This window comes from Dicentrarchus labrax, unplaced genomic scaffold (assembly GCF_905237075.1).
Source record: "Dicentrarchus labrax unplaced genomic scaffold, dlabrax2021, whole genome shotgun sequence".
In the NCBI taxonomy this organism is placed as follows: Eukaryota; Metazoa; Chordata; class Actinopteri; family Moronidae; genus Dicentrarchus; species Dicentrarchus labrax.
Genome location: NW_026136711.1, coordinates 19,012,278 through 19,023,119, shown reverse-complemented (window position 1 = coordinate 19,023,119; position 10,842 = coordinate 19,012,278). Strand labels below are relative to the sequence as shown.

At 38.7% G+C, this 10,842-nt stretch overlaps 1 protein-coding gene across 2 annotated transcripts in view; it reads right to left on the bottom strand.

Annotated features, from left to right (window-relative positions):
• Nucleotides 1-374: 374 nt before the first annotated feature.
• Nucleotides 375-10,842, bottom strand: part of LOC127372499 (ras-related protein rab7) — a 141,611-nt gene continuing 131,143 nt past the window's right edge. The window contains exons 1-6 of one of the 2 annotated variants that reach the window (XM_051416293.1): nt 9,235-9,594; nt 4,801-4,863; nt 3,304-3,430; nt 2,880-3,098; nt 1,967-2,095; nt 375-1,804 (exon numbers count right to left, since the gene is read on the bottom strand). In XM_051416293.1, the coding sequence (XP_051272253.1) occupies nt 1,709-1,804; nt 1,967-2,095; nt 2,880-3,098; nt 3,304-3,430; nt 4,801-4,853 (624 nt within the window). In that variant the 5' untranslated portion in view covers nt 4,854-4,863; nt 9,235-9,594 and the 3' untranslated portion in view covers nt 375-1,708. Of the gene's footprint in view, nt 1,805-1,966; nt 2,096-2,879; nt 3,099-3,303; nt 3,431-4,800; nt 4,864-9,234; nt 9,595-10,842 lie in introns of those variants that run through there. The other variant, XM_051416294.1, reaches the window with a different exon arrangement.

Here is a 10,842-nt window from a genome sequence, read left to right as displayed (position 1 = left end):
AATTATTCTGGCTGATTTGACCTTTTACTACACACACATAGGAACTATTGGATGGGTATAAAAAGAGTGAGTTCAAGCAGTCTGTGAGTTTGCAGAGATTTTCAAAATCCATTGAATTAAAAGTATCACAAAGGGGCAGCTACACTAACAGGAGAGTCAGGGAGCTGTCAAATAAGCACCTTGAGGTCTATTGGCCCAAATAAAAGAAAGAAAACTTGTGTAAGGGCATTTACCAAGTAAAATATCACATATTTCATAAAACATATAAGAAAAATAATTATATCTTTCACTACGCAAGTGAGGCTGTGTCTGGATGCAAGAAATTAACCAAACCAATCACACAGAAATGGAGACACATACTGGTAGACCATTGATATATTCAAGAGTTTTATTATTTGACGTCCCAATTTTCTTTGACAACATCATTGGCATTGCAGTGATTTTTTTCTATAAGGAGAAAGAGTAATACCAGGGCAAAAAGTTGGATCTTTTCTTTAAATGGAGAGAGAGACCATCCATTTCAGTTCAATCCATCAACCATTTACCTTTACCATCTATACACTGTAATGCACGATCCATTAAAAATATTAAGTACTTAGCCAACCTGAGCTACAAGCAGATAGAGAGAACAGCAATAACAAAGACATGACAGAAGACAGGTGTATGCCGTGTTGGTGACACATATTGTAATTCCATAGCGTTGAAAGATGTCTGATGAAGGACATAACACATACAGCAGTAATAGTATCAGTACAAGTAATGTTACATAAAAGGCAAATATTAATATATCAGGGAATTAATCCATGTTTTACACTGTGACTGCGTTATCAGCTTTTACTTAATGTCTACTTAGGAACATTTCTTCTGCAGTGTGAGGCAGTTTTAAACCAATTTATACACAACCTTGAAGGGAAAAGGCAGTACAATCACCAAAGTGTTCAACAGATTCTCAGGGGATACTTGACAGGGAAAGCAAAGTGAGGAAGTATAATTTGAAGCTTACCAAAAGGCGTGCGGTAGCAGATGTTGCCCAAAATCAGTCATCCCTCTATAACATTTAAAGGCAAAAAACATAAAAAGAGAGTGCAAAAAACAAGTATGTGTTTCAGATTGGCTTAAGAAATAACATTAGCCAATTTTATATATATATATATATATATATATATATATATATATAGTTCAACTCGATTATTTGTTGACAGGCAAAAGAAAGCAAAGAAAAAACAGAAAGAGAATAAGATACTTGGGATGCTGACATTAGCCAACATCATCTCACATTACAGAGCATCAGCCAGTCCATCTAGAGTTCCTGATTGCACTCTTTGAACATGGCTCCATCTTGCCCCCTCAGCGTGAGAGTCAGGTGCAGTCAGAAAAATGGGTGGGCAGGGCAAGAGATCACTCACTATCAAGCCAGGGGACTGTGAGGCCAGGAGGGGTGTCATTCATCTCTTGTGTGATCTTTGGGCACTGGATTTGTCGGCGTATTTTATGACAGTACGCTAGTGTAATAATTTGTGAACTAAGTGGGGGGGGGGAATACATCCATGTGCTGCGTACTGCGTGAGGGGTTGTGTCGATGGAATGAACAGTGGCGTGAAGGAGGAAGACCAGTAGGGAAGTCCCTTTCCCTGGGAGTGGTGCAGGAGATGTAACCGGTGACAGGGCGTTTCAGAAATCCAAGAGAGAAGATGGTCCAAGTTGTCCCTTAGCAGCTGCAGCTTTCTGCTGAAGGTTTAGCTCTGTCATTCCTATCCAGTTTTATGGGCTCTGGGAATTCATTATACAACTCCACCTCTGTCTCCTGGCAGGAATCACAGGGGAGAAAATAATCAGCATAGGAGAAAAGTGATGAAGACTTTTATTCAGTTATTGTTGAACAGATATTGCATCAAGATATAATGCTAATAACCAAGCACACATCTCCACTATCTTTCATATTTCATTTCAAGCAACTGCAACTCACTTGTTTGAGGGCGTTACGTGCAATTGTCTGGAATGCCTGTTCTACATTTATGGCTTCTTTGGCGCTGGTCTCAAAGTAGGGGATGTTGTTCTTACTCTGACACCAAGCCTGAGCCCTTTTGGTGGTTACCTGTGTGTGTGAGGAGAAACAGATTTGTCAATATGGTGAGCTGGAATGTACTGTATAAGGAATAGAAAAAGAAAAAATGTTGAACTAAATGTTTTTTCTCAACACAATGCAGAAAGATGGGAGCATTTTCCAGATTAATTATAATGTTCCAATGTCCAGCCTAATGGTCAAGTCGCATACAACTGTCCCACCACGTTGTCCCAGTTTTGCATCCCCACCCCTAAAGAGACTGTGATGGACAAGGGTACTAGATGGCTCCTTAAATTTTTGGTCTCTTGCCACAAGTCTTACCATTTTTTAATTGATTAAAAAGTGGAACAACAGAAAAGTCCAAAATTGTCATAAAAAAAGAAAAAACTTGCCATACTTTAACAAATTTAGATGCATCTTGCAGCAAGCACTGTACCAAATCTGTTTGTCTGACAGTATGATGTTGATTGGTTTGCATCTGATCTAATCAAACATTAATAATATCCTATTATTAAGCCACAGAGAGTGCATTTTCATTAACCTACATAAGTATGAACCTTCTTACTGACCACAGAAATTACTTTGCTCAGCTAAAGTGACTGCTGTGTTCAAACTGCTCTACAATTCCTCATATAGCATTTTGAGCCCATGTACACTTAGAGAAAAAAACACAGCTGAAACATGTCTGTTAGGGTGGATGTTGGAAATGAGCCTTGATATTTAAGGGACATGACGTGTTAATGCAGGATGGGTCTTGATTTAAAATCATCATGAAATCTAAGTCATCACAGAGACATTATCCATTCATACCAACCTGTCTATTCTCCAAGTCAATCTTGTTGCCTAGCACCACAAAGGGAAAGTTCTCAGGATCTCGAGGACTGGCCTGGATCAGAAACTCATCCCTCCAGCTGTCGAGTGTCTTGAAGGTGTTGGGTGCAGTCACGTCAAACACCAGCACACAGCAGTCTGCTCCACGGTAGAATGCAACACCCAAAGACTGGAACCTCTCCTGGCCAGCTGTGTCCCAGATCTAGACAACCACAAGGAGACAAAACGTTTAGTACATGGGCAAGATTACAGAACAGAACACTGCTACAAATCTTGGAGACAATGCAAAATGCTGATACCCTGGTATGGATCTAGTAAAATTAAGCAACAAATAACAGCAGGCTTTAAATGCCTGAACATTCTTGATGTTTTATTTCCTGAGATTTCCAGTTGTAATTGTGACGTACCTGCATTGTAACAAGCCGGTCATCCACCATCACCTCCTTGGTCAGGAAGTCTGCGCCTATTGTAGCTTTGTACTGGTTACTAAACTTCTTGTTCACATACTGGTTCATTAGGGAGGTCTTTCCAACACTGAGAGTAGAAAACAACAAACAGCAGGATGACAAATACTGCAGATGGTAAAAAGTAAAAAGGTTGCACAGGTTGACTGATAGCTAGTATGAAATATGCAGTCATTAGATTCATTTACAGCTGTGTGATATATGGATGTAATCAAAACCCCATTAATACTTTTTACCCACATCATCCTGGGCAGATGGGATTACCTATCTCATCTCAAGAAAGCCAACCAAAAAGCATTACAGATGGATTGAAATCTGATTGCTCAAATCATCTCCCAAGTGTAAGTACTTCAGCAAACAGTCTGCGGAGAAGTGGCCACTTACAGAGTCTTTTACAAATGTGATAATAACTGAAATGGCACTGAAATTACAATGAGATTAGCCATTGTTATTTCTGTCACATATAAAGTGATAGGACAAAAACGGCTCCAGCTTATTAAATCTGATATCAAATCAGTGCACCCACTGTATGGTCTGCATGGGTGAGAGAACACTGATAGGTGAGTGAGATTGCTGTTAATCCGTTCATGGGATTCATCCATGTGTTTGTGTCAGTTTATTGATAACTATTAGCTCAACTGCTTTTTGTTGCAACCAAACTGCTACAAGTTATTCTTCTCATGAAATTTGACCAAATAGCTTCAGGTGAATTATCAATACACACTGGGACGGAGGAGTAGCAAACCAAGACAGATGCAAACAGTTTTAGGATCCAGCCAACAGAAACACATATGTATGTAACTGCATCTGGGTTTTATCAGAATAAGACAGTTGACATGTCAAGTGTAAATGGGGCCAACATTATTAGATACTGTCTGGGATCTTGGTTTATTATAGTTTCGTTACATACTGTGGTTTAATGTTCCTGTTTCCTAGTCTGACTTTTTATGACTTTGTTTGACTGTTTTACAACAGTGAATGTTTCACATATCATATAAAGTTAACTAGCTATAGTTTAGAATATGGTAGCAGTCGATTTTCCAACATCACCAGGGTTTAGTATGACTTTAGGCTGTGGAACTTCATGTGGTCTTAAAACAGCCTTTGCATAAAGATGCAGTTACTTTTCACAAGCAATCTTGTGCAGTAATTAAATTAAAATGAATGCAGTGATTACATTTTTTTATAATCAAAAAGCAAGGTTAAAGAAACAGTATAGCGGTATTTTAAAAGGAGCAGAGCTCTGCCTGGAGACAGCTTATGGCAAGTAAAAACTAAAAACCACAAGGAAATAGCCCTGATCTATAATCTTCAATGATTCCAAACAAAAATTTTGTTTGTTGTTTGTTTTTTTTTCTCCACCAAACTATTTTTCGAACAGCCCCTGATTTCCTACATAACTGGTTTTTACATGTAGTAAGGAAATATGCTGTGACTCACCCAGAATCTCCCAGGATGATGACTTTCAAGAGCACTTTCTTCCTGGATGTCATTTTTCCACAGCTGCAGAGAGACAAACAGCAAAAAAAAAAAAGTTTAGCATACAGAGAGACCACTACAATGCCTCCCTAACCTCTTCAATGCAAGTCACAACCTAATCACCAGTTTCCTGTTGTTCACGGACAATGCAATCAATACAAAGGTAAATCTGTTTCTATGCAGACAGGCCCTTTGGAAGACAGTCTACAATTTTTGTGGAGTTTCATGCTGCTGGACCAATCAGGTTTGAATACCATTCATTCCAGTCATGTGCTTTCTAAGCTGTTGGGCAAATCACGAGGAACACATCGCTCTTTCTCTTTCTCTCTCACGCACCACAGGAAGTCACCTCCTAGAGCACTGACTCTCTAGAGGACTGATTCCCTACAACCAAGTCCATGTGACACGTGCCATTTTTTTGCAGATATCACTGTCACAAAGCAGACAACCTACTACAGCACATGTTGATCTCAGTACACAAGCAAACATTGTAACTAATTGATAATATATCATGTGAAATGAGCTTTTACAACCGCATACAGAAATGAGGTTGGGGACAATGTACATTCCCATATTTATTCAAAGCCCTACTGTATGTCTTCATATATACACATAATTGTATCACGCTGTATTTTTCATTAATAAAAAGTAGAAACTAAAGTAAACACACCATGTAAGGCCTTTAAATTTAAACTTCTAATGTAAATGTTATTTTAATAAAAAGATGGAGACACAGATTTGGCATATTTGTGGGCAAATACTGCAGAAATTCTGCCTTTTCCAACAATGCAACAATAAACTTTTCTCCACGATTCAAGTTTGTCATAGACGTTACTTGTAGCAAGAACTGTATTTCCCCATGAGGAAATCTGTGTAATTTCTGAATGTTCAAATGCAGTTGTGAACAGTAAAGTGTATCATTTCCTCCAAGCTCCGTTAAAATGAAGTAAGATCTGAGATATCGCCCCACGCACCAAAAAATGGGTGAGCAAATTCTGTATCGTCTCCCTCTAGCGGATGTGATTCATTTAGGAAATTTCAAAACTGCAGTGTGTTTTGTAAATCAAAAGAAAGAAGGGAGCAATGAGATGCAATATAACACTGTTTTGTGAAAATAAAACCAGCTAATCCAATATTATACATGATATTATTAGGTCAATTAATGTGCAAATTCTTCACTAAAAAGGTACAATCCTGATCATTGGTGTACGAGATGCACAACATGATGGAGCCTCATATTTGGTCTTTTCTAATATTATTCCATCTACCCTCTATCTAGCAGTGCCCCACCTACCTTTCAAGATTTCATTATGGCAGACAGGAATATAATGACTTCACTTTTCATGGAGGAAACGGGACAGTAAAATAAACAGAAAATGGATACGTTCCAGACGTAAAGGGGTATCTGTAAACCTTATCCACGCGCAAATAGGTTAAACAAACTAAAATAAACCTTGATTTCATAAGAGAATGCTTTATCTTTTTCACACATTTGTCTTATCTGTGCCAAGTAAACAGTCCAGCACAATGCAACTTAGAAAGTGTACTGAAAGTGTGCATACTGCATACGGCAGCATTAGCAGCTGTCTGATGGGAATACGTAGTGAATGATAGTGTTTCCTCACAACGCTAAATGACCTTAAGTATGACTGAAATATATACTATGTAATTATACATAGAAAACATTGGCAGATGTATTGAAATGTGATACTGTTTGCAATTTGTGAAAAAAAATGCCTTTAATCAATACCTGTCTGTCCCTTTTGTTTTTATTATAATTACTTCCAAAACATAACTTAAGCAATACTTACAAAATTCAAGACAAAAATAACTTACACTAAACCACGCGTAAAGTGAATCCAAATTCTGAAACTAAGCCCATAAAACACAAACACTTCAGTTCCCATCAGGCACTGGAAAGTACACTTGTGGTATTTCTGAATGGAACAACACAGCACTGCAGTGACAGCCATACTGTGAAGCATGAACAACAGCTCATCACTGAAGTCTAGGTATGGTAGGACCGCAGTCACATGATTACAAAAGAAACTCAACTCCGACCTTTAACCTCTGACAAACAGCAGAGTGTTAGACATTTATTGCTAAATTACCTCTGACAGGAGCTTCAGTCAGAAATCCGGTGAATGCCCCTCACTAACAGTCTAAGAAATACTTCAATACACCAACATGCTGATTTCACTGATACTAGTGTAAGAGTTTTGTGACTGAATGAATCTTGATACAGATTTTAAAAAACATCTGCAAATCTGTGGAAATGTGAGATATATGGCACTATAGAAAATACTGTTCTGTTTAAATTGTCCATAAAAGATTTATGATGTATATGAAATAACCTTGTGTGTCTAGGTGTAAATGTTAGCCATTATTCTCTGTAAAAAAAACAAAAAGAGTGCTGCTGGTTAAAAGTAGCTGATGTGTAATGGGCAGTTTTTTTTACATTATTTAGCGTTGAAATATTCAAAAAGTCAAATAGTTTAGAGTAGTGTTGGGTACCAATATAGAGTACTGGTACTGAAATTTGCTTTTTTTTCCTCCTGAGAAAAAGTAAATGTAACCCACCTCTTTCCGGTAGAATTTCATACTCTGTCTACTATTATGCGTTTGATGCATAACTGGCTGCTTCATCAAATCTAAATTATTGTTGCAACAAGAATGAAAAAGGATGACTAGGTAAGTATCTGTATTAATTAAAAATGATGTGTCATGAAAATACCAAAAATTAGAATGACTTAATAGTGACAAGTGCCCATTGCTACACTAGTTGATGTTAGTATTCACGTTTAGAAATGTGTGTTTGAAACTGTCATGTGTTGGGACAAAAAAATAAAAGTCCCGACACATTTTGTGTCTGCACGTAAATCACTGGCACAAGCAGCTGGAATTAACAGATCACCTCTGATTTTGATTATGTATGCACACCCACGGATACAAACAGTCTCTGGACTAAATATAGAATTGGAAGATTGAGTTCTGATGTTTCTCAATGGTCAATCTCCATGCGTCATAATTAAAGTTAGGTCATCATTATGTTTCCAGGTGCCCCCTGTGATAAAAAGATACTAGTAGTCAACTAGTGCAGGGTTAATAACAAGAGCAAAGTCAGTAAGGTCAAAATCAAGCATGCTAATAAAATAGAAAACAATAAATAACTCAAAAACTGTGGGTAAATCACTTAACTACAGCATTAAAAACAAATGTTTTGAAGGAAAAGATTGTTTTCCCACATGAGCCTGCAGACAAATGTAGATGCTCAACTATAAACACACAAAGTACAGCGGAACAAACTAGAAGGTACAGTGTGCAGCGTAAAATGAGACACAGATGTGTACGCTACAATGTTAACTGTAAAAAGTTTTCAGGCATTTTAACTATGACAAGCTCACACGAACATAAGCCGTGCTGAAAAAATATATTCAAAGAATCAACCGACTCATCCTAACTCATGGGATATGAGTTAATCTTAAATTAGAGCTGATCCAAACAACAAGTCGGCAGGAACCTCAGAGCCAAACTCCAGTATCGAAGTAACCTGAGATGAGCCATTGGCCAACTACTGTAATTAATCATTAAAAACTAAAATCACACAACAGTAATATGTGCCAGTCTTTATACTCTAAATGTGAATGTAATATGTATGATTTAAAAAAAACAAATAAAAAAGAGCCAGACGACCTGTGTACTTGAATAAGAAAGAAATACAGGACTGTTATGTCTGGATGTCAATAGGTTTCAGGTTACACTTCCCCGCAGTAAGCTTTTTGGCACAAGTGATGGGCGTTGTAGCCACATCAGACCATTATATTATTTACCTATGATCGTGTACCTGCGTGACCTGTGAGTCACAACCGAAACAAAAATTACTCAACACACAAAAACAAGGACAAGTCTGCCTAGCAACACAACGACAGGGACACAGGAAATTTATCTCACACAGTCCGTTTGCAGAAGACAAATAAAACTCGATACTTCCACCATCAAGACATGTTACCCAACCCACCTCGACATTTCATTAATCAACAATCCATAAATTGGTAGTTTGGAGGTGAAAGGTTAAGTGTGCCCCGCACCCCTCTCCTTCTCTGTAAGCACCGACGCCGAATAAAAAAACTAAGGATTTAGTCAATATTTCCATCTTTTTTTACGATGCTTTACACGACCGACCGACCTCGACTCCCCGGTTCTCCTTTCTTGTTGGAGTCGACCCAGAGAGGAGCCACAGGCCGGCCTTGTTTTTGCCAAGCAGCTTCTCGAAAAACATTGCACCACCACCATTATTAGCCGCTACAGCGTTGGCGTTAATAGGACACTGGAGGACTTGATGAGTGAGCAAATATTATGCATGTTAACAAACCGATGTTGTCCAAAGAAACTTACTTTCAGCTTGTATCACACCGGAGCTGCGACTTCTTCACGGGAACCGACCAGACTGCGAGCTAACTAGCTGTTATTGTTCAGGACAGTTAGCGTTAGTGGCTAACTAGGCGTTACGTTAGCTCGCTGGCACTGAACTCGTAAGCTAGCGTTAATTTGGCAATACCTCGTTTCGGACGTTTAGAAAAAAAAAACGCGTTACCCTTTGCGTAATGACTTACAAAATCTGTATCCTAAAATTACGAGGCGGATTTTCTACAACTAGTGTGTAAATTTGGCACTTTGCTTGAATGCTTGCTTGCCAGCGAGCTGACTATCTGCTATCCCAGCCTCTCGCTCTGTTCCCCTTTCACTTCCTCCTCCAAAGCGACGCCTGCGTCATACGTCAGACGCAGCTGACTCATAATCCCCGCCCACTTTTTTTTTGTTTGCAAACATCATTGCAAGCTTGATCTTTGGCGGATGTAGCAAGTACAACCATTAAAAACGCCTATATGATCAGACTCAGCGACAGTTTTTAAGAGTTTGTCATTAATGCAACAGTTAAATAAGGAATCCACGTTAAGAGTAAACAGTACGAGCTATATCATGTTCTTAAGTTACAAATGATTGGTATAGAGGTTCAGTTCAGCACGTGTGGGCATTACAGGGATACAGCAGCAATTTAGTATTTCACTCCCCTCCCATAAAGCTGGGGGACTCACAAAAAACAAAAAGAATGATTAAAGTCAGAGCAGCAGAGGCTGAGATATTTAGTCTCTATGGTTCAAACTCCAATACAAATCTCATAATGAAACTTCTTTCAAACCCCACACCCCCAGTTTGAAACACAGGTTTCATGTGTCAAAATGTTAATGTCTTTTTAGCCCAAACTGAGATAACACTGACGATATCATGGGTGTTATTTCCTGAGACTGTGGCTGAGTAGTAGCCTATACCACATGACCCTTAAATTGAACTTCATGTGTCAGATCGGTGGAGAACTGAGGTTCAAAGATCAGTCTTGACCTTGACAACAGCAGTTGAGAAAATAGTCCATTTCACCGCCTTTTTGGAGCTTTTGATCATATCCCATGATTGTCATCAGCAGTTGGAGTTTACTCAGTGTTATCGTAAGAAGAGTAGTTGCACAAGATATGGGTTTGTATCAGACAAAGCCCAACTGAAAACATAACAGATTTTTTGACTGTAGCTTTTAACTTTGTATCCTCTCTGAAGTACCTTACTCTTGATCCTACTCCTGGGATGTCTTGTGTGTGTCTACTTCACGCAGATAACAAGTTAGAGATGTAATGGTTCAGTGTGGTTGATTGTAGTCAATCACTGTCAAAAGGCAGAGCTGTGATGATCCACCACTAGAGGACAGTGTCAACTCATTCTGAATGAATGAACCAAGTGAACTGGTGTTCCCAGACATAAGCCCACATTTATATTTTGGACCTCAGTAGAACGATGTAGGACTCTGTGGTGCTGACATTGTGCTGAGAAAGTGTAAAGGTCAAAGATAGGTGAGTGATCTGCATCTGTGATACTTGAAAGACTGTCTTTCTCCCCTGAACACAAAAAATGTAGAAACATTTACAACCTGTCTGCAGACTGCAGTGTATGTGT